Source organism: Musca domestica, unplaced genomic scaffold (assembly GCF_030504385.1).
Source record: "Musca domestica strain aabys unplaced genomic scaffold, Musca_domestica.polishedcontigs.V.1.1 15, whole genome shotgun sequence".
Classification (NCBI taxonomy): Eukaryota; Metazoa; Arthropoda; class Insecta; order Diptera; family Muscidae; genus Musca; species Musca domestica.
In genome coordinates, this window is record NW_026712207.1 from 17,443,804 (window position 1) to 17,468,922 (window position 25,119).

General features: G+C 37.4%; 1 protein-coding gene across 1 annotated transcript in view; it reads right to left on the bottom strand.

Moving 5' to 3' along the window:
• LOC101893551 (dendritic arbor reduction protein 1) overlaps positions 1-25,119 on the bottom strand; it is a 63,747-nt gene that overhangs the window by 18,217 nt on the left and 20,411 nt on the right. Inside the window, exons 2-4 of the mRNA XM_005190730.4 lie at positions 4,204-4,870; positions 1,988-3,114; positions 1,155-1,839 (exon numbers count right to left, since the gene is read on the bottom strand). Coding sequence (XP_005190787.2) covers positions 1,155-1,839; positions 1,988-3,114; positions 4,204-4,870 — 2,479 coding nt within the window. The remainder of the gene's footprint in view (positions 1-1,154; positions 1,840-1,987; positions 3,115-4,203; positions 4,871-25,119) is intronic.

Sequence of the window (25,119 nt, forward strand, 5' to 3'; positions counted from 1 at the left end):
TTGTTGGCGGTGGTGTTGCTTTGCGGCTTTTGTTGTGTTGCCGTTTCTGCAGCCTTTTATGGCCAACGCCACCAAGTGCGTGCTTTGCACAACATAATAATTAATTATTTAATGCCGAACAAATATGGCAAAAATGTATTAATTAGTATCGCATTATGGTCAAAGTTATGTACGGCTCCGACATATAAATAATATTTGCTGTGAAAATTGACATGAACAACAAAAACAAGAATACTACAAAAAAAGCTAAATATTTAGCCGCGCAATTGTCGGGCAAGAGTGAATCCTATGTGAATTCTTTTTTAAGGAAAATCACTGAAGGCAATTTCCCACGCTGCATGGATTAGGTGCTGAAGTATGGTAGGCGAGCATAAAAACCACAAACACACACACATATACAGATATTTGTTTGTATGTAGAGCAAAAAATTGATTGGAAGAAAATCACTGGCATGGCTAAACAAAAGACTTAAGAAACAAACATTAGCAAGAAATGATGTCCAGAGAGGAGAAAACTCGCGTTTATGATTTTTATGCCCTCCACTATTCTATGGTATATTTTCGTTTGTAACTTTTCGAAATACTCATGTTAGATCCTACAAAGTATTCTGGATCAGAAGACACACGCGTGTATTTTGCCAGTAGGCAGGTTAAGTTCGTAAATGACCCATGTCCGTCCAAGTTTTCGTATAACCCCCATGTAACGGTACCTCCCAATATTCGTTATTGTAATGATTTTAGCGATATTATTCACTGCAAATTTCGTATTTAAAGTTCGGAATCGGTATGGCAGAAAATTACTTATGCAGGTCCACATCTTCGTATAGCTCCCATTAGCGGTAGCCATTTAAACGGTATTTTTCGACAGATTTTTTTTTTTTTTTTTGTGAAATTTTTTGAGTTCCTTCCAAATGGCGGAGGGTATTAAAAGTTCGGCCCGGTCTAACTTAGCAGCTTTTAGAAACGAAAACCTTCTATTATTTATTCCGTAAATATGATCAGTCATGTTCCCGATCTAAACTTAATCTCCCACTCCCCACTCCTTGGAACAATTGGTTTCATCGTAAGAAATGTTTCCAAGATATCCAAATCGGAATCCAGGATCATTTGCCAAGCTAGTTCGAATAACTAAACACCAACTCAATTTCAACTTACCCACATAATCACAGTGATGAATCCGACGTTTCTCCAGTTCGGGATTATTGCGACGATTATAGCGGACGGTTCGCACTGTCGGCACAATGAGGTTGGCTAAATGAGCAGGTGTTGTCGGCGCTGAGTTGCCGCCTCTGGGAGCCGAGCTGTTCTGAGCTGTGTTGGATGTTGTTGAGTGATTGGTGGAATTGCCACTGGCCGACGATGACGTCACCAAAGTTGTACTATTGCTATTATGGCCCAATGCAGTTAACGACCGACCCGGACTCATCAGGTGACCAGTGGCAGTTGTTGCCGTTGAACCGGAATGTAAATTCATAATCTGGGGACAAATGGATGATAGCGGATGGCCCTGCTGTTGTTGCTGCTGTTGCTGCTGCTGCAATTGCTGATAAGGCGGAGGAGGTGTACTACGTCGAGCTTGTTGCTGATTGGCAGCAGCAGCAGCGTGTGCTGCAGCCGCCATTGAGCTACCCGGACTTCCGGGATCAGAACTTGGAGGTGTCAGCGGTGGTACGAACATATGTCGGGCATTGCTATTGGCGCTACCACTGCTGCTGCCGCCACTGCCAGTTTGCGATTGCGTTACAGGTACCGAAGCAGGTGGACACAGCTGAAGATTAGACATGGCGTTGTGTGGTGTCGGCGGAGGGGGTGCTGGTATTTGGTATTTGCCATGGAACGGCTGTAAATAGCGCAAGAAAAGCAAAACACATTCAGATCCGTAACGGACAAATGGCCAATTTATCAGTTGCCATATTTATTCATGTAAATATGACAAGAAGAATGCAATCTAATCAAACGGCAATTGGTAGATTGTCGTTACAACTCACCTGACTGCTGTGCCACGGGTATGGGGTGTTGGTGCTGGAATAATTATTGCTATTGCTATTGTTGTTGTTGTTGCTGTTGTGACTACCATTATTATTGAGACTTTTAAGATTTTGCAATGGTGTCGAGGCATTGGTAATTGTACTATGCGAACCCTGCTGCTGGTGGTTATGGAGGTGTTGACTCTGCGGATAATTATGGTGGGGTTGGTGTGGATGCTGGAGACTTGGATGTTGCTGATGATGCAGATGTGTGTGGGGATGGTGTTGAGCTGACGCCGCTATACTTAGTCCATCATTTAAGTAGCTCTGGCCGTATTGCGCTTGATACGGAGCCAAATGATCTGACGTTCCATTTAGCGAGAGGAGATTGGAGTTCATCTCACTGCTGCTGCTGTTAGCACCAACTCCCATTTCGGCATTGTGACTGCTCGCCGTGCTGCTACATCGATTCGATTGATTTGGACTATTGCTGTTGCTGTGCAGCAGGGAATGCTGCTGGTGGGCTGTGGGTTGTTGGAGTTGTGGCTGAGACTGAATCTGAGGCTGGTGATGTGTGCTGGGAAAGAGGTTGACTAAATGATGCTGGGTGTCGTCCGCTAAACTGGGATGATGCTGGTAGAGGTGTTGTGATTGCTGTAAGTGGTGCAACTGTTGCTGGTGCTGTAGTGGTGGCTGATGATCCGTCGTCATGGCACTGCCATATCCATGCTGCGGATAGTAGTGTTGTGTGGGTGTTGTCGGATGCTGTTGTTGCATTGTCAGGCCGCTCGAAACATTCTCCTTTTTAATATCCAAGGGACTGAGCACTGGTGTGGACAAGGTTTCGAGCAAGGTGTCATCGATTGCTTCTATTTTAACCTGTGGCAGCAGGGCATTGCCCCCAACCGCTGTCGATGGTGTAGCAGGAGTACTGCAATGTTGATTATGCTGATGATGCCGTTCATGAGAAATACTATTCAGCTGGTTTGGTGTTGGTTGGACGTTTGTCGTTGTTGAGCCTAAAATCGGAGCATTAACAGGATCGATATCTTGTATTGAGCTAGCTATTTCCTCCCACAGGGCAGGGCGGCCATATGGATCGTCGATACTATGATACGGATTGCACGAAGCCTCTTTATGTTTGGTGTCTGAAAATACGAAGATATTAGAGATTGCGAACTCTGGAGAAAGGTAAAAACTGGTTGAGCAGAAGAATATTTTATAATGGAACAATTGAAAACAGTTAATTGTACAAAAGCTTACAAGTGTCTGTGTAGATTTTGATACATATATTTCCTATTCGAGAGAATTTCGTTATGATTTAAATCATAATTCGAATTACAAAAAAATGGAAATATACAATAATAAGCTTTCCTAAATTTTGGCATGCTGGTTTCTACGCGTTCGTGTCTTAAGTCTGTCGTTTGTATGTAAATGCTGTCATGAATAATGTTGTCATTCATTCGCGCAGATCTTTTTTCGCTCGTTTTTTTAGAAGATCATATTGCTTCATTTCTCTCCGCTGTTGTCGAAATTCAACAGCATTCGACCAGTCTTAATTAAATATTTAATGAACTGAACAAAATTTGTTAAGCCTTACAACACAGCGAACGATACAAAAGTCAAGCGCAGCTAAAAGATTGATGGCAAGACAGTCGGACAGACAGTCACATAGATGTTTACACAGACACCCCGACAAGAAGAGTATCGCATGGAGCGAATCGACAGCATCTCCGAGTCAATAATATAAATGTTAATCTAGCGTTAAATTCACGCTGAATATTTTTATCGACTTGGCAAAAGTCAGCTACAACAAGAAATGCTCATCATAATAACCGAATATCAAATTGAATAGTTTTGAACTTCATTCTGAAAATAACAGCAGGTACAGGTTTCTAAAAAGAGCCAGAGGAGCAGATTATAATTTACGCTACGCTGATTCACTTTGAGTGGAAGTTTGAAATTACGAATATTTGGGGGCATCGAAAATTGGTACCTTAAGCCGTTTGTACATTAGCGGTAATTTGACGTAATTCGTATAGGGTGATCCGAATATGTGCTATTGGTCTAGTTGGAATATATTTAAGAGACCATCTAAGAAAGCGTTGAGGTGCTTTCTTTTTTGGTTCGATCGTATGATAAATTTAATCGACTTTTAACTTCTAAACACCCTTACTTTCCTATTTCACTTAAAATTTAACAAAGATGTAGGGTGTAGATTGAACAAAATAGCTTACCAAATAAATATTCTTTATCACTAGTCGAAGCCGTGCTGTAGTAGGGATTATTGGCCTCATAGCTAAATGCGGTGGCGGGTGTTGCCGAGGAAGTCGTTGCTGCTGCTGCCGCTGCGGCTGTATGATGAGGTGATCTGTTGGGATGCTGTCCCATGACAACGGTGGGTGTGTGCACCGCAATGGTGGTGGTAGCTGTTGAACCCACCGTTGAGTGTGGAGTTCCAGAATATGGAGATGTCTGATCATGGCTGCCGTTGCCACTGGAGTGCCACTGATCGTTCAGCTGATTGCTGTCCGTTGTTGTCGCACTGTTGCTATTGTTATTGGCAACACCGCCACCACCATTGCTACCGCTACTGCTGCTGCTACTGTTACTGCTGTTGTTATTGTTGTTGGTGTTGGAATTGCTATTGGATATTTGCTGTTGAAAGTGATGATTGTTGCTGTTGGTGTAGCTATGCAGCGTGTGATACGGTTGCTGTTGTTCTTCTTGTTGAGGCAGGTGATTCAAATTCTGATGATGCTGGTGGTGATGCAAATGGTGGTGGTGGTGGTGATGATGGTTGTGAGTTGGAGTGGCGGTAGTTGTCAGTACTTCCAATTCCACATCTGGTTCAATCTTGTGCAAACGTCCCATCAGCTCATGCCGATAATCCAATTCGGGAGACTGCAGAGAAGAAAAACATAAAAAAGAGCAAACTTGTTAGATTTAATCACAACGTTCGTTCGTTCGTTCGTTCGGTCGTTCGAACACGAAACTTATCATAATTCTCCACTAAAAATACAATAATATTTTTAATTGATTTTTAAATTATCTTTTCATCACCATAAATTTTGTGCGGCCACAAATACCTGACCAAAAACGACCGCAGGAATCCAGAGACGAAATTGGCAGTTACTCAAACCGGTATCATTTGTCTAATAAGCCGCAGCCGCAAAACTTGAACCAACAGCCATGTCTTAAAAGAAATAAGTGTTACTTTTAACACTTATGCGTCAAAGCGATGCTGTCCGCGATCGCAGTCACCTCTCGAATTTTATTTGGCTTTCTGCTGTTTGTTTTTTCCTCTTTGACTCTTTTACATATCAAATCGTATGTTTATGTGATTTTTATTATAATTACATTGTGTCTGTTTGTACGCATTTGGATGTTTTGTTTTGTCTTTTTGGCCGGACTGACTGCTTGTCCGTCTGACTGCCTGCTTGTCTATTCGCCAGTCTGGCTTTGCAACATTAATGCTCTTTAGTATATCCAGGCATTTAAATGATAAAGAAAGGAGACATTTGTGTCACAAAAATTTATGCTTTAGTTTTGACCAGAGCATCAATTGCTTTGCGGTTCCCACTTAATAATTGTCGATTAAATGATTGCATTTTTAGTAATCGGAGTCAAAGTGTTTTTTATTAATAACAAAATAAAAGTTGTTATATTTATTCGGTACAAATGCAACAAGAGTCTCACATGGCACAGTAGATGTAAATTTCAAATATGTTTCTTACCCACCACCACCCCCACAATCTGAAAACTTCCTCAGCAACATCTAAGACACGATTGAAACCCAAAAAAACCCATTCATTTCTACAGCCAGGTCACATGCCCATCAAATTTAAAGAGTTTTTAATAACAATCAGAAAGAAGACAACTTTTTAATAAATTTTATTAATATCGTTTGTCCGACAAATGACTGGAATACCAATCGCGTCGAATCAAGACACATTAGTGCGGGCAAATTAAATAAAAATTCAAAAGAGACAACAACAACAAAACGAATAAAAGAACTTTAGACAAAAAATCCCTAATAACTGCAAATAAATATTTCCCCATGTCGTTTCGTTGTTGCTTCTGGTGGCACAGAGAAAGAGTCCACGGCTTATTGCCACCGAGGTGGAGGCAGAAGCGAAACATATTTGTGCGTGCGCATTTCAACACACACGCACACATGCTCACACACGAAAATATTAAAATTCATACTTTGTATATTCAAATTGTAAAACTTCATTTATTTTTAACGCGAAATACCGTTCATTTATGGCCACAACAATGCGAAGCCTTTGGAAAGAGACACAACGCTTGCTGGAGACAGCAAGAACATAGAGAATCGCCTACAAACTGTTAGCTTTGTTTGTATTACCCCCAAACGAGGGGTAGTTGGAAAGGTTGGGAAAATGATTCGAATAAATTATGCCAGTTGGAATTGAATGTCGTATCCTATGTTAAAATTTATCGATGTAAAAAAAAGAGAACATTGGAGAAGAGATTGCTGAACAAATTGAATGTGTTTCGGTTGAATTGTTTTCTATCCAAGATACACGCCGTTATGTCACATAGTGTACCCAATTCCATGCCAACTGAAATAATTTTAAAATTGCCTCTGAAGGCATGCTCTCTTAAAACTCTGCATCCCAAATGAAAACTGTTCTCAAGAATTGGTGGGTAGTTCGTAACTTGAAGAGAGTGTCCTTATCGTCAACGAAGTCAGAAATACACCCAGATAGCCATGTCTGACTGTAAACCATGCACTACAAAGAGATATAAAATGTCAATATTCGCACAATATATGAAAAAAAAATATAATATTACATATTAGAATTCAAATCGTGGACAAAAAGACGTTCCGATTGTCAGACTTGTTACCTTCGACTTTATCAAAATTAATATATGAGGTTACAAAGTCAATTTGGAATGACAATGTGCTCTTAAATTAACGGTTGAACACCTATTCTCCTAAATTTCAGAGAGTGACTCTGGAAACGTCCTGTGTTGAACATGCCATTCCGCTTTCAGAGTTATTGTCAAACTTTTAAAATCAGATGGAAAATATGTTTCACTTCACATTCCATTGACAAATAATTAAAGAAATATTCCCCTTAATTATTATACGGACGTCGATGCATTGAATTCTTTTGAGCAAAACAGTTTTATGTGACTTGGTCGACAATCCAAACACTTGTCCGTTTATGCCCAGGCGTCCATTAACTTTAATGTGTAAGAAGACAATCAGTTAGGCAGCCAGTCCGTCAGCCGATACGGAGATACATGTGTATTCTGTTGCTAGTGGTGACGATTATGTAGTATTGATCATGATCGTTATTATCGTCATCATCATCATTATTGTTGGTTGGTGTTGTTATTGTTGTTGTTGTCGTCGTCATGAGCACATCAGCATGCGTTTAGGTTAATTTTATGGAAGTACTTAAAATTCCCTAGGGGTTCTATGACAATCTCACGTGTTACGCATGCTTATGAGGTCATTTGCGTGATTTTGCAAAACAAGTGCAAGTTATGTTTTGATAGGCAGTTTTTTCTCCATCTTCTTCTTCTTCTTCGTCGTCGTTTCCCAAGTCTAATCGAAGTTCTGTGCTGTGGCAAGAAGGGGGCATATTGTGCCATGGCAGTTTCAAAACCATTCTTGACCCCCGCCCGCTCCGAATCGGTGTGTCCACCAAACACGTTTGTGTATGAACAAAAATTTAGTTGTTTTATGTTTGAAGTCAAAATTTATGATTCAACCTCCATTTGAATATAGCTTCGTGGTGAGCTACATACGAACAAATTAAGCAAGAGTCAAACTACAAGACAATAACACACTTTCTTGTTTAGATTTATGATTATTAGAAAATTGTTTTTTATGCAAATGAGCAACAGTGTCAATAGAAAATTGTCCAAACAATTAATTTTAAATGGCAATAAACACTTGCTTATCTCCTTCCAACCACGCGGGAATATGTCGTGCTGGAAACTCTGACAATTGTAGTGTTTGAGTATATTGCGATAGTTCCAACATTTTGCTTCATATCAAAATCATTGCAGCTCAGATAATTCCACAAAGGGAGTGAGCATTTTAAGAACAAAGTAAATCCACTGGAATGACGTTCGCAACAAGCGAACAACTTGGGCGCATTGGGCGATTAGCAATATCCACAATGCGGCAAAAAAAAAGATACCAGCAAATATTAAGTATCTGTCTGCTATTTGCTCGAACACACAAATTGCATGTAACGCGTAAATAATTAACGTAATTCAACAAACAGACATTGAACGATTACCGCAATTATGTATTCAATCATGATAGCGAACAAAAGATTTAAGCAACAAACATGATTTCTACATTAATTACAGGCTCATTTATTTGCTATAATTTATTTGTGCGTGTGTGTATGTATGTGTATGTAGTTTAGTTGTTTGTCTTCGGGCGATAATTCTGGGCATGTGAAAATTTTCAAAAAAAAAATATATTTTCAGTAATTAAAACTACAAGGGAAATAAACGCTCAACTCCACGATACAGTTTTTTACAGTTTTAGCATTTTTAGGATATACACTTTTTTTAAAAAGTAGTAGCATGATTACCAGCTTTTGACTGTCTGATATGTCGCAAAATCTCCCTTAAGTTCTACAATTTTTTCTTATGTATTTGGCTTCAATTTCTGTCAGAATGAGAGAACTCTTTCGCTCTTTGCAAAGTAACATATTGAGCTAGTCTCGTCGAAAATATGCTATAAATTTGTGGAGGCTACATCCAAATTTGGGACTGTGAACCATTTTTCAAATCGGTAAGTGTCCCTTGGGAAATTTAATTCCCTTGTCAAAGGTAGTACAAACCATAAACATTCGGTAGGTACTAATCATGTACCTATGTATAAATAACCTTTGTCCAAAAAATTTAAATGAGCAATAAAAAATCGATAGTCCTATTGCAAATAATTCCGTTAGGAAAAGAAATTGAAAACCTTCAAAAAAATGCCTTAAATCGGGATATGCAGATATATGGGAGCTACATCAAAAACAATAGCTAAATTGGTTTCCATTTTCCCCCGAAATCACAAATAGCGTACAAATGACCCTGTTGGTACCCAAAATGCCGGATTATGCCCAAAATGGGTTGTAAAATATCGCAGAACTCAAATAGCCCATACATTGGAAGTACGGTTATGTAGAAGCTATCATAAAACGTGGGCCAGTATATTCCATTTTGAATCTCACACAACCTTTAGATTGGATGGGTTATTGATCATCTAGATCGCCCCGTTCCAAAAATTAGATCGATTCCCATAGAGGAAAATATAGAGAGGCGGGAATTTAACGCTGGTCTTAAAGAACAATTTGAATGGAAATGACAAACTTAATATTCACTCCATAGTAGTGTGGAGGGTATAAAAGTGCGGAAAATATCACATATTGCAAAATAACCAACTCTCTCTCTCTCTCTAACCTACACACATTCATGAAGCTAATCCCAGTGCACCAATTTATTATTGACCACATTTCATGTCACTAAACTGGCATTCAATTGCCAACATTTTTCCATCCATTTTCAGTCAAAAGAATTCAATTTCACATTCGTTTATAGGCATCAACTTATGGTCGTCGTCGACTCATTCAGGCTACTGCAGGAAAATCAAATGGTCACAGTGTGTGTGTATGTATCTTGTTTAGCAGACACAAGAACTTACATATGTACACATCTCTTGCTGCCGCCTTCCACCTCCGCCACTGTTTCCAGAGGTGCCGTCGATTACTTTCATTTTAACGCATTTACAGTCATTATAATTTTGTGCTCCACGGTACCTTTTCGGTGGTGGTTCATGTTTGCGAAAAGGAAGAGGTCCATTGGGTCACAGTTGTCACGTTTTGTTGGCGGATGCAGTGTTGTGTACATACCGAAGGCATCGAGGCATCGGGGCAATCGAGCGACACTGCCGCAGCCAGCCATCACCAGGCATCAATTCATGTTTTCTATTTGGGTCTATGGCCGAGAAATGATATTTCATTGAACATTTTTGGTGGGTAAATTGCATGTCTGGAACTTTTATGAAAACGAAATTGAATTTGTTACCCTGTTATGCGGCTGTTTCATGCTGTCTGCCTTAAAGTGTACCCCATGATGGTTCGGAGTTAGTTGGGTATTAGTTTAGGGTCATTTAAGTTTACCATTTAAGGCAAACAACCAACTCATTTTCTTTGAATTGCCTTACAATGGGACTCGTCGTTTCCAATCAGCAAAAGGAGCGGACAGACGGACATTCTTGCTGCTACTCCGGCAATTGCACCTTCGAATGGTGTTGTTGGTTGTGCCGGTGTCGGTGCCCGGGCTGGAAGTGCTGGAGCTTCGACTGCAGCTGTGGCTAACGATGATGCTGACGTTAGTGGTGATGGTAAATGATGTGCGACTGATGATAATGTCATTAAGAAATGTTGAGTGCAAACGCGAAGGAAAAAGCCAAAAATGTTACATAAATTGCTTGAGGCACGATTTTTCCTCCGAACATGAATTTGCCACACAAAAATCGAACTTTAGAAACCAAAAGTGACTTGTGTCCATGCAGGAAATAGGACAACAACCCAACCGCAGCAGGGAAAGGTTCTTTTCCAATGAACTGAAATTCAAATGGCCGAAATTGGAGATGAAAGTGAATTGTGTCGTTCTGCTCACAAACGAATCGTAATCGTCGTAATGGGCCTTTAGTTTTATTTTCTGTCATGACTCATTGTTGTGTAAGAGCTAAGCTAAAGCAAAAACCGAAGAGGAAATCTAAACAGTTATCTGCGCATGGGCGATGGAAACTATAACATTTTCCATCGACACGAGACTTCTTTTGCATTTGCCATGGCAGGGAAGCCTACGCTCTGGGTAGATTCTCGCAATACGCATTTAGCTCTGTTGTTTTGGCGGAAATTTCCAATTTTCCACGACATTATTGAATTTGAACAGATGTTCAACATCTTTAATTCAAGCAATTTGAAATGATTATGCAAAACAATTCTTGTTGTTGTTGTTGTTGCTGAATGGCGTTTGTTTGACAACAGGATATTCGAATGTCTCAAGATATTGGAAAGTGAAGATTTATTGACGATTGTGGGAGTTGAATTGCCATAAAAGGGGAACTAGTGAAATTGGAAATCAAATAATCCGAAATGCCCAATGCTGTTTGCTAACTCACTCCCAGTTTTTAGTTCAATATGACTACGCAATTGATTTCAATTTAGTACCCTAAAATAATTACCGAGCTAAAGATAAAACTATTTTGAGGGAGATGTCACGACACTACCAATGACAACAACATTTTCCTTCTAAGTGATCCCCCTCACCGACTTGGAGTTTCAGTTTGCTCAGTGGGTCAATTTACATCTAGGTCTGTAATTCTTATTCCCTTCGCCATTTTATAGAGGGTATATTAGCTTTGTCATTTCGTGCGTAACTCCTCAAAATATTCATGATATATTTTGGATCAGCGTAGAGTTCTAAGACGATTTAGCGATGTCCGTCTGTCTGTCTGTTGTAATCAAGCTATCTTATGAACGGATTGATAGATAGAAGGTTAAAATTTTGCACACAAGTGTATTTTTCCTGTAGACAGGTTAAATTTGTAAATGGGCTATGTCGGCCTACGTTTTCTTATACATTATATAACGGTATCTTTCTATATTCGGTATTTTGATGATTTTAGCGACATCATTCAGCCGAATTGTTTCAAATTTCGTATCCGAAGTTTGTAATGGGTACTACAGCTTATGCCTACAAATTTCGTATGCATGTTCATGTCTACATATAATACCCATATAAAGATACCTCCCGATATTCGGTATTTTGATGAATTTAACGACATTTTTCACGGGAATTGTTTCAAATGTCATATTTGAAGCATGTGGCTACTACAACCTATGGTCGAAAATTGTTTATGTGGGTCCACATATTTAGTATTTTGATGATATTAGCGGCATTATTCACCGAAATTGTTTCCAGTTTGTTAATATTAAAGACATTTTTAACGAAACTGTTTCAAATTTCGTATCTAATGGGTACTAAAGGACGTAATGGGTACTACAGGACCACGTCTTCGTAAAGCCCCCATATAACGGTTTTTCTTTGAAGGATATTTTTCGACGCACTTTTTTGGAAAATTTTCAAGTTCCTTAAATTAGTGGAGGGTATTAAAAGTACGGCCCGGTCGAACTCAGCTGTTTTTTTACTTGTTATGTTTTATATTTTCTATTTGAAAATCGCAATTTAAGAAACTTTTTATATTGACTCAAGAATATTATATGGTACGATACTTGAATGACATTAGGGTCATAAAAATCTTCACACTTTTTCCCTTGGTCAATATTGTGTAATTTGAAACGGATAAGGATATTTTCAACATAATTTCAACATAATTTTTTTTTAATTTATATCAAATAAAAATCATCGTGCCACTTGTCATCGTGCAACTTTAGTCGCCATATTAAGTTGATTTTGGATAATTCATATCAAATGACAAATGGAACCAAAAAGTGTAAGAATAAATGACTTATTTTTAATTATTCAAACATGGGATATCTCTTCGCGTTTTATGTTTTTGTTGCAATCCATGTCCATATCTACTCATATATATTTATGATTTAGTTAGTTATGTATTTAGCCCCTTGCCAACAACCAGCAATTGTTTCATGGACCGTTCTCAAAACATAAAACACATTTTATCGAACTATTAACATTGTTAACCATAATTAGTTGCTTGTCTTTCGGGAAATCAAGCTGATGAAATATTTTTAACACTTTTGATTTATTTTCAAGTCATTAATTGATTTATTAAACAGATGTTGTTCGAGGATCCCTTAAAAAATAAAACATCTGTCCTTCGGAGTGTCCATCGAAATCGTTTTGGCTGCATTATCAGGACAGCCAAAACAAAAGAAGATAGGGCGTTAAAAAGCGAAGCATTTCATTAAAAAAATCATAAACTCATCCACCAACACATTTTGGTCTTGGAGGTGGGGGGAGTTATCAATGTTAATGATGACAGCACCATATGCCTGGCCATCCAAGCAATAACAACAACAAAACACACACCGAAATGGTATTTAGATGAGTATAAAATTGCATGTCTGTCAGGAGTTAACACACGTACATAAAACTCACAAAAAAGAAAACGTTAACGAAAACAAAGAAAGATTACCAAGTAATTTTAAACCGCACGCGCCACTCATTTTCCTCACTTTCCACCCAGTTACCCAAGTCAAATCATCACCTACACAAAACGGAACAGAGGGATAATCATAGCAAACCGACAAAGAACTCATCTTTAGACGAACCACCACCACCAACCACAAGCATATCCTTACCTGGCTAAATGTGGCCAAAAAAGAACTGAATTGAACTAAAACAACAGCCTGGCGTTTGGACAAACAATTTGAATGACATCACACGTGTGAAGGGTAAAGAGGTGATGTGCATTAAACGCGTTCGAGTTTTTTTATATTTTGGCCTAAATGGTTTGTTACTTCAGCGCCCCTGCTCCGTCTGTCTGTCAAAAAGGACCCTTAATGTTTACTCTCAAAGCATGACCCTTCGACTAGCGTTCGCCTGTCTATCTGTCAGCGTTGACTCCATTTACTACACCTTCAAGTTAATGAGTCGTTATGCGCTGTTTACACACTGTTAATAGCCGTGTGCATGGCCTGGCCATACGCTTCCAAGAGCTCGTATTTCAGAGACGAATTGAATTATGGTCGCAACAAACCATCTATGCGGTGGTCATCGCAAAGCCCAGCGGTCACCCCCGCTAACTGTGTATGTGTGTCGCTCGCTAATATATTTTAGCGAGAAACAACCATAAACGTCACATAAATTGGTGATGAGCACGCGACTTGTGATGGCTAAAGCCAACAAAAGAAAAATGACAACAAAACGCCACCTCCACCATTTTGCCTCACTTCATTAAAGCCCAGTCCAGGCCCGCGACGATTCTAACTGGTGTCATACGCCTTTAGCTAGGCCAAAGGTCAATTAGGTTAAAGTCATTATTAACCGAACATATCTTAGATGTAAATCTCTCGATAGCATGCGTTGTAGTTATTTTGTCTCTGAATATTTATAAGAGGCAAAAAGTTACTTATGTTCGGTTGAAATGCGTGTTACAACGACGAAAATGAAATATTTAAAAAATTTTTGCGACAGACTGCTCTTGGTGAAGAGCTTCTGTTAGAGTACCATTGCAGACACTCCGGCGTCAATAGCGAAGATTTTCTCTCATTAAATCGTGTATTTTTCACATCAGCGATACGCAATGACCGTAAAACCCATTAGCGATGGTCTGTCTCGTGGCTGCTTACATCAACCATAAGATTTCGGAATGATGCGAAATTCGACTACCCGAAATTATCGAATGTGTTTTTCTTAAAAGATGGAAATATACAAAAACATATCTTTGCTATAAAAAGCCCTATAAAATGACAACAAAGTTATGCCAATAGCCTCGACTTCACATCAACTCAAGGCGATTGTAATATCTTTTATAAAAACTCAAATATTGTATTAAATAGTTTTGTCAGTCTGCCCGCAAATGATTGTTCTGGCAATGTTTATTTAATATATTTATTTTATTTATTTTATTTTTTTATTTATTTATTTATTTATTTATTTTTTTTTTTTTTTTTTGGTACATCAACATGAAATTTGACACAATATTTTACTCATATTGTTATCAAAATAAGTGTTTTTAATTTTGAAAATGGCAATGAAAGTAATCCAACATCTCTTTCATACTAAATACGAGCAACACAACGCTCTGTCACCCCAATGTGCCAGCAACACTACCTATAAATGCAAATATAAATAAACCAAAAAAAAAAAAAAAAAAAAAAAACAACAAAACAAACAATTTCATTTTCATCAAGTCTCGTATATCAATACTCACTGTGTGCAGTGACCGCAATATTTTTGTTGACTTTTTCCAACGCAACGCTGGATAAGTGTGTGAACGCATAAATTTTATGAGTTTTGAAATGAATCATGCAAATATGAAATTGTGGGTAAAACTAAAAATATGAACATGCAAACAACTGCTTTTTGTGCTGTTCTAGAGAAAAACGAAAAAAAATTGTAATTGTATTTTTTACCATCGACATGGTGTGAAACGCAAAAAAAAACAGAAAATACCTACGTTGTTAATTCTTAGATTCTTAAAACCAATTTTCATTTCAATATTTTTAAATTTTTCTTCATCCGCAATTTAAAGTATTTCATCTACAATTTTTTTCCCAACACCACAAGAGTAAGTCCAATATGAATGCCATATATATCATATTTAGCTATGTATGTGTGTGCACTAACACATGTGCCCATCTACCTCTAAATGATTTCCTCGAGCTTTAATTGTTATCAATGAACAGCTAAACAAAAAAAAAAACAAACTAAAACAATGCTTCTGTTTCAGATTTCAGACAATTCAATACTCATCAAAGAGAAAAAAACTTCCTTGATCGAGGCGCTCCAAGGCACGTGCTTTCGTTTGAAACAATAGCCTGCCTGTTGGTATCTCCTAACCGAAGCGAATTGAAATAACGTTACAATCGCATTGTTTATCCGCTCAATTGATGTTCTGTTCACAAAAACAAAAAAAACAAAAACGAAACTCGAAAAATTTGAATAATTATTGGTTTGTTACTAGCCACCCATTGTACGATCATGTTTCGTCCATAGAATTGAAATTATTTGAATATAGAAATTATGTTTGGTTTCTATGTTTGGTGGTAGCCAAGAGCCAAATAGCATTTGTGTGGTATTAACGATTTTAACGGACAATAAGCGCTAATGTTATTTTTCTCCAGTACCTGTACTACCGGCTTGCAAAAAAACACAAAAAATCATCAGAGAAAGTTTGGATGTGGGATGGATGAGTTTCATTGTTCGCCAAAAGAAAAAATGGACATGACTCAATTTAATGTACGAATAATATGTGTATGAATGTATTTGTATCTTTTTTTGAGATTTGTGGCCTCTACTCAAAAAGATATTATCAATAAACATTTTTCGTAAGTTTATTACTTTTTTATGCATGACCCTCGTCAAAAAAATATTTCATTTTTATAACTAGACTATAAAAATAAAACGAAAAATACCATACACTGGATGGATACCTCTTTAGCTGCTGGAGTATGCAAACAATTTAAAAAATGTCTTTAAATAGTAATTAAGCTTTGATTTTTTAAAACTTTTATGGAAATTCTACAAATGAACCAAAACTGTATTTTGCAATTTATTTACACTTTTATTAGAGAAATGTGTTTACTGCTAGGTTTATTTTTATACTCAGGTAGATCCCAATCCCCGATATGATTGGTGTGTGTGTGTGTGTGTTTAAATTCTATTTGTTACTCAAAACCAAACTAATCTTGTCATTCATATTCAGCTGTTTTGTATTCTTTTTTTCTTTGCCTAAATACCCAAATAACTTCCAAAAATTATGATTATAGAGTTTCTGTCTCGGTCTTGTCGATCATGACTCATAAATAACACAGAAGACAGTCGGTCGGTTGCAAACCAGCAACAACCAGCAGACATGGCAGCTCTCAAAGCCATCACACACTGCCGTCACCGTCCGAACAGAAACATAACAATTTGCATTAAAAAATCATTCGCAATCATTTTATTGGCCTTTGCGATCATAAATCTTTAAAAATGCTAAGTAAATCTTACGAACACACACACACAAACACATCGGGACGAATGTGTTGGTGTAGGTACATAAATATTTGAATACAATCGACATATTCATGTTAGGAGAATATCTCGGTGAACATGATATCAGCCAAAAGTAAACTGAACTCATAACCAAGCCGATGGACAAGACAAACAAGCTTTCTGTTCGGCGGGACAAAACTACACGGTTACATTTGTGCTTGGGAAACATGGGAAGAGCAATAATTTGTAAGGAATGTATGTTTTGATATCTCCACAAGACACGTTAAGGAATTTCCAAATCGCTGGAGAAATAATTTAAAGCAATATTTAATAATACCCTATGCCATCGTATGGTTATATGTAATTTATTACAAAAATAGAATACAATCATCTAAAAATCCTAATCTACTAAAATTAAAAGATAGAGAACTTCAATATGACGAATAAGTATTTATTTTTTATCCCTCCGGGACTTATCTTTATAATTATTTTTAATATTCACCTCTACTATTTTTATACCCACAACTGTTCATGTATTCACAAACAGTTTAGATGCCGCTTAATACGCAGGCATTTTGCGCTGAACCAACTAAATGAGGAACAAGTCTTAACAAAGTGAAATATAATAGGTGTTACATGTGTTCGCTGAATGTCTGATCTCGATATTGTCACTGTCGCACTGTGAGAATAGATTCGATTGACGATTGGGAGCCACAACAGCCAATGGCTTCGATTCGTTCAATAAATCTTGAACACATGCAAACACACACACACTTACACACACATAGTTTATAAGAGATTTCAGGCATGAATTGTGAATGCGCATATGAAAATGAAAATATATCGAACTTATAAAAAATTTAGTAATTTTATTTGCTCTCTTATAATTGGACTTTGCCCATTGTGTTAATATAGATTTCTCAAGCTCATATTTTGTAACGTATGGGTCAAAGACAATATTCAAGATTGATAAAATTTTGCAAATAAAATTCAAATATAATGATTTTCCCTACCACTTGTTTGAAGCTGGACTTTGACAGTTTGAATCAATAAAATTAGCTCGACTCTAAGTCTGGTAAAGATGTTTATTATACCCTAAGCTCTGGGGCTACAATTATTATCATGTGATAGACCAAATTGTACCCCATCTTTGGATAAAATCCGTTTCAACAAAATTGAATTATATCTGGTGCTCACGATGGTCACACATCATAAAAGTTAATCTACCCTTCAATCCAATGCTAAAATGAACAAAATAGACCCAATGCATCCAATGGCTTATCCACAAGTATCTCAAATATAAGATTTGAGCCTCGCAAGTTGAACGGAGTCCACGAATAAAAACCTAACTTTGCGCGTCGTCATTATATTATGGAATTAAGGACAGGTGCAAAAATGAGAAATGTCGGTCCACTACTTCTGGTATCTTCCGCCAAAGAAACAACTTCAAGAATAATCATAATACACATAAAATATGAAGTTATGTCCACGATTTTTTCCACATCATCACAATATTTATACAGAAGTTATATGGGATGTATCCGCATATATGTCTAGGTAAACTAATAAGACCGAACTTTTGAAACCCTCCACCACTGGGGAAAAATTATTTTTTGTTATATTTTCTATATATTTCTCGTAAGATAAAATGGATAAATATAATTGAAAAATGATTATTGTTTGTTAAGACTACCCTAAAATGTGCAAGAACCCATCAAAATAAATCTATCAAAATGTCAAATATCGAGGAGGTAACATATAGAGATGAGGTAATACTTGGACATATATAGTCGATTTTCGGCTAGGGGAAGACAATTCAATAAAAACTTTGAGCAAAATCATAAAACTACAGAATATCTGGTGGTAATTTTGTATGGGGGCTATATGCAATCGTAGACCTATTTACACAAGTTATCGTCAGATTGATAAATGCATATTAAGAACTTAACAAAGGATTCGACTCAAATTATTTGAAAAATGTGGTTAAAATAATCAAAATACCAAATGCCAGTAGGTTTCATATACGATATCGCGAACTTGAACTGCCTGCTGGCCAAAGATAGATCTGTACCAAATTTTATCTTCACATCACAATTCGTTTCGGCTCTAACGTGATTACCGCAGACGGATGACGGATAGGTCTAAATCGTCTTAGAATTTTACGCTGATCATATGGTATAAAATCATTACTTCGATGAGTTACAAAGGGAATGACAAACTTAATACACCCTCCATTCTATTTATGTGGAGGGTATAAAAAGTGACAATTAACACCCACGAACAGTTGCCAATATGTTATAAAAGTCTTCCAATTATATCATATTTAATTACAACATACGATACCAATTCTTTTCGAACTGACATTTTCATGGGTAAACATCTTCCGAATTCATGAAAGTTTATTTTTGGTTTTGCAACATTCTCCGATATCATAAAGGAAAAATCGGTTATCGTAGTAAAAACTTTTACATTCTTGCAGCTCGGGAGCAGAACAGTTATATTAAAACAAAACATTTGACAATAAAAATGTAACTCTTTCACGGTGCGAAATAATAAGAAAATGAATAATTCTACATAGAGTAGGAAATTTTAATATACCTTTTATTCCAAAGTGATGGGTAGAAAAATAAAATATTTTGATATAAACTATGAATTTAGTTACGAAGTCGACTTGTTCAAAAAATAGGGCTGGGTTCGAGCTCGAATACAACACCAGGTTTATATATGATCCAATAACAGGATACACCATTTGTTGACCCAATGTCTTATTCGATCAGGAAGTCGTTATTATCTCGAATTTTGACGGACGTAAATAATATTACACTTTGAATTGTTTGTAATTGCACAAAACAAAAACAGTTTCATTGAACAAGTGTCGCTAAACCAACATCTCAATACTGCAATTGTCGACATGCATAAACTGAATTACAAAATAATTTTAAAAGATTTGAAACTGCCTTACTCTTGCCGCACTGAATGTCGATTCCTCGCTGCTGAGTTTGGCGGGAGATGCTGATTGCAAATTAAAAAGGAAAAAAAACGAAACTGCACATAAACAAGTTTTAATTCGGGGCATAGCTTTGGCATTTTTTATCGGTCAGCCTGCTCATTAACTCGAAATTAACGCCGAAAGCAAAATATTTGAAAGTTGAACAAATGGCCATTTAAGACATGCGAACGGAAACAATGTAGACCTGATTCTAATGCAAATGAAAATCACAAAAAACGAACGGTAGCTAAATTATTTCTTTAATTGAAACATAAATTATAAATAATTTGTAATGAATGAAATTGCAATTCGGAAAAATATTGATATCTTAGAAATGTGCTCAAATCCAATAGCATCTAAACGTCAGAAAGCATTCTTTGGGTTTAGCCTAGCTCACCGTTTCCCATCCATATGTCGGAGTAAGAATAACTAATTTACATGGATACATATGTATGTGTGTGTGTTCGATCGGTGTCTTGGACGTGTGCATAGATACATTTGCAATCAACACAGCCCAGCTGATTTGTTTATGTTCATGACAGCCTTAAGCTAAAAATTTAGCAATTTGATTAACAAAACTACCCGTAAACCAAAAACAAAAAGACGCACACACACACACACAAAACAACAGCATACATTCCTCACCAGAGAATTCACATCGTGAAAGCCGAATAAACGAAACGGTATAAAACGACTCCCAAAGCACTTCAATGGCAACGAAATGCTCAATTGTCCATTGATCGTACATGTGATCACCACACACTATCACAATTTTTCAATTGAAGATACCAACTCAACCATCTGTAGGGTGTTTCCAGCCAAAACCAGTTGTTTGGTTGTGGGTGACATTGTTGCCAAGTCATTGCAAACTCCAAGATGTATGTATGTATGAACGTATCGAGAATTGTTTGTAACAAATTATGAACTCTGAACTCCAACAAATCGCAGTCTTATTGAGAACCACTCAATGCCACATTCCAAGCATACACATGCTCACACTGGTTCTCAACCAAGTGGGCGAGACGGGACGGAATAAAGGTGGGGGTATTGTTCTGATGAATATATCGGCATGGAATAAGTCTTTCCTGTATCCTCGATGATCGAAGGGGAAAATGGGATTCGAAGCAATGACATTTTTAGGCCAATATCGATACTTTCACTGTTAACTGATTTTAAGTGAGAATTGTTTCTTACAAATGATGTATTTCACATTTTCTCAAAAAAATATTTTTATTCATAAAAATAATAACTTCTTCGCAGAGACACCCGAATATCTAATTTAAGACCAACTGAAAATCGCTACATGTCAAGACGGAATTAAAATCCACTCTCGCATACTGACAGTCGTTAATGTGTGTATTTCTGACACTTCTTAACATAATTTATTTCTGGAATCAAATTTGAATTCGGAATTTTGATCAATGAATATTCGTGCCCATGCTGAATACAAAAACAAACCATTGATCTTACGTATTACTGTTAACAGGGCCTTATCATTTTCTGTTTATAATTTTGACTGCTCTTAACTTGTTGCTTTATCGCTTTTCGGCGAGATTTCTCTCTATTCCTCTTTATTTATTGAAAATTAATAAAATTATGTAAAGTAAATGGTTTCCATTCAAGAGTGTTGAGACCACATCACGTCCCCGCTTCGCAGGCAAGACAGGTTGTACCGTAAGACTAAACAAAACACAAAAACAAAACAAATCACTTGAATGGCTAGTCGAATGGCCGGGCGGGTCAGATAGTCAGTACTCATCACGATATTCATTCACAAAAATCTTTGGATTTCTCCCAAGAAACCGATGAGGCCGGGGGGAGGACGGCCATACGTGTGGAAGGGGAATGGGGCATTAAATAAGAAGGCTTTGAGCGCATGCGAGCTTGTGTCTGATTTACGTGTGGCTCTTTAAAAACAAAAAACAAAAAACAAAAAACTACAATATTTAAATGATCAATGGACTAAAGATATACAGACGGACGGACTGGAGACAGACAGACAATACGGACTTAAGCTAATACACCGGTCCAAGTTGTTGCTTAAAAGTGGCTTCGACAAGCGGACGACACGCTGTGTGTTTAGCCATGTTCCATGCGGTGATTTGTGTTGTTGTGCGTATCAAATGCTTAGTACCACAAGAGACTTCGGCTGGGCTTTAGCATCAGCCCAAATGGTAGCATGGAGGTATTAACCAGCACACTGTGTTCTTCCAAGCCATCAGTGCACCTTGCTTTGTTTTCGCAATGCCACCTTGAGACACTGGAGATTCTCCCGAGTGGACGGCAACATCGAAGACCACTACGCATTGATGTCGGCCAGTCGACGGATACAAATGTTTATTCGCATAAATTAACGTCCAAGTTATGTGGCCTGAAGTCGAGTGTGGAAGCCCATAAATTATTGAATTCATTGATGCTAGAATTTCCCCAAATACCACCAGCAAACTAGTGCCACCGCCGAGCTATTAGTTCGTCTTTTGTTCGCTGTTACCAATAAAATTGAATTCCATTTCATTTCGATAAGAGATTTATAGAGCGTAGATAAGCCCCAACATAATAATGGAATGGCAGGCCGAGGTGAGAGATATTGGTGTCCATATCAATTTGTATCAGAGACTAGAGAAAACTTTGCTTGATTGAATATGTTAAATATTTCCGTTTGGTGAAAATCTTTTGAAATGCGTTCCATCTGACAACTGAAAAAGGCCGATTGGAGTGAAAATGCGTAGTTTCTTCTAACATTTTCTCGGCATTCTTTTGTTTGCTTACAAATCTGAATCTGAGTGAATAAACTAACTGATAAGCTCTACATCAAGTTAGGTTTTAGATCGATGTGTGGCAATAGACCGTTCACAGAGGTCAATAGACTTTCAGACAATCCAAAGCAGTTCATCCAAATAAACGCAATTTCGAGCATCGAAATCGTTTTCCTGCTAATCTCTAATTAAAGTCCATTGAATTTTCATTCCCTAGAGTCAAATAAATTCAACCAAACACTGTTTCCAAAGAGAAGTGAAACCGACCATTAAATGTCATCATCTGTCACGGTTCCTTAACTTAAATTTTTAAATGCATCAGAAGCTGTTTGGTCTCCCCATGTGGCATTCATAATTCTGTCCCCTACCACGATATACCGTCTGGATGGCCAGCACACGTCGCAGCGCGTCGTCGCATTGCTTCGTTTCGGATATTCTGGTTTTTATGCGAAACTGTCTCTTGTAAGTCACACTTACAATGTATGTGGTTCGAACGTGAGTGCCCGACTCAAGGTGTGTGGGCGTTACATTAATGGCTTTTTAAACGGCTTGTAAAACCAAGTTAAATGACTAAAACATTTGTCCAATATTTTTTGTAAATAATTGGCACTTCTCAACATGGACTGTACGCGACCAGACATTTGGCATTGGCGATGGTGATGGCGATGGCCGAAAAGGAAAACACTTGCAACTGCCAACTGGTGTGTTTTCTGACTGAGGATGTTTGGTAATTTCCTCAAGACATTAGACATTCAAATTACAACGAAAAGCGATATTGGTTGCCTCCATAAGTCGTCGTTGCGTCGTTGGGAAGTGAATGAATGTCCGCCACTGATGAGGCTGCGTAAAAACCAAAAAAAGAAAACAGAATTTGTAGGAAATCTGTGTAATGTTGTGGTGCCACGATACCCTCATAGTATCCAGCTACCAAACCTCAGAGATTATATTTTTCAGACACCCTTGGCCATTTACATGTTTTGCCTCTAGACAGCGAAAAAATGTTACATTCAAATTAAATTAAAACATTGATTAATTGCCAAACGTTTGTTGGCTTTGGTATCCCCGAGTGTTTGCCGTGGTTGTTGTCGAGACTGTCGCATTGCTGTTCGCTGTCGCGCTGAGACACTGACATTGCAAAAAATTCGATTTGCAAAGCGATTTGATTTTAATACCTGCATGCGTATCTGCTACGCAGATGTTGTTGCTTTGAATGTTTTGTTGTTGTTGTTGTTTATTTCAACGGATGTTAAACAACAAAAACAAAACACAAATTGTTAATTAATGAACTGAAATGATATTAACGCTCGCGGAAGTCATCGCAAGCAACAACAGCAGCAACAACAACAACCGCAATAAAAAATGCAACAGTTTAGCAAACATTTTTTGCAATGAATGTTTGACGTTTCGCTGGCATCGCATTTGCCTAACATCCAAGGTTGTAAGAACTGATCGCTCAGACAGCACAGAGACAAGCTGAAAAAAGTGGTATTCAGACATTTTGTTGTTGTTGCCTTTAATATTTTAAATAAATTATTTTGTTTGTTTCTTATTTTTATTCTCATTTATAATTTTGTTTACGTTTCATTTGAATTGATTCATCTGTATTATGCCTCGAACAAAAACGTGCATATGTATGCGAAGGAAATAGAATCAAAATTCAATGAATTTTCAAATAGACCATATATTTGTATATAAACAAATGGGTGCTAGGGAATGCTTCTTCAAATTTGCGTACCTTTATGTGTATGTGTGCATGTATGTTTATATGTATAAGGAAATACACTTTTTCAATTTCTTCGATTTAAGCGTGTCCGTCCCGAACGGCTTTGTAATGAAACATTATCTGAAGTTTTTCAAAAGATTTTTGTTGGAAAGTTCGCCCTTTGCCTAAGCTGCAAATAATTGTGGACTACATGATATATTCAGCAGCTATGGACTAGTTACAACATAGTCCTATGTAATGCAGCCATACCATTGTCAAGAAAGATTTCCTAATGGCGTTAGGTAAGGGCAAGTGTTCGTGTTTTATCGTTTGCACTCGAAGTTGTTGTTGGGTGTACCATAGAGTAATGACGTGGAGTAGTTTTGAAACTACTTTGATGTAATGCAAAACAGGATTATATCATCCTTTCCTTGGACATCGCAATATTAAATCGGTTAGGGTTTTTCAATGCATTTGGGCTAGTTTAGGACTAGTTTGTTATGGACTACATTTTATAAGCATGTGTAAGTAGTCGAATTATTTGCAGGGTATCTCTTGGTTCAGATTACATATATATACCCATTAAATTGTAGATATAAGCCGTGCAATAACTTTTTTAATACCCAACAGTTGCCTCTGCCAAATTATTCTCACAAGGTGCGGTATAGAGTGGTGTAGGGTATTTCGTAGTCGACACATACGACTTTTGTCCTTTCCTTATTGTTTTTCATTTTTATCGCTCAAAAAAACGATAAAATAAATTCTCATAGATTTGAATAGGAATTTTCCAGTTGATCGTTCACATCTAACGCAAATTCAATAATCACCTCGGTTTAAAACCTATTTCCAATGATTTATAAGCAATCACAAGTGATTGACAAATTAAATGTTAAATAATGTAAATATTTTGTAAATAAACAGTAAACACTCAGTCGCTGGCGTTCGTAGCTCACCATACTCGCATAACATGCATGCGGCGTACTTTTATTTGTCTAATTGCAATTTAATCACAGCCAGCTGATCG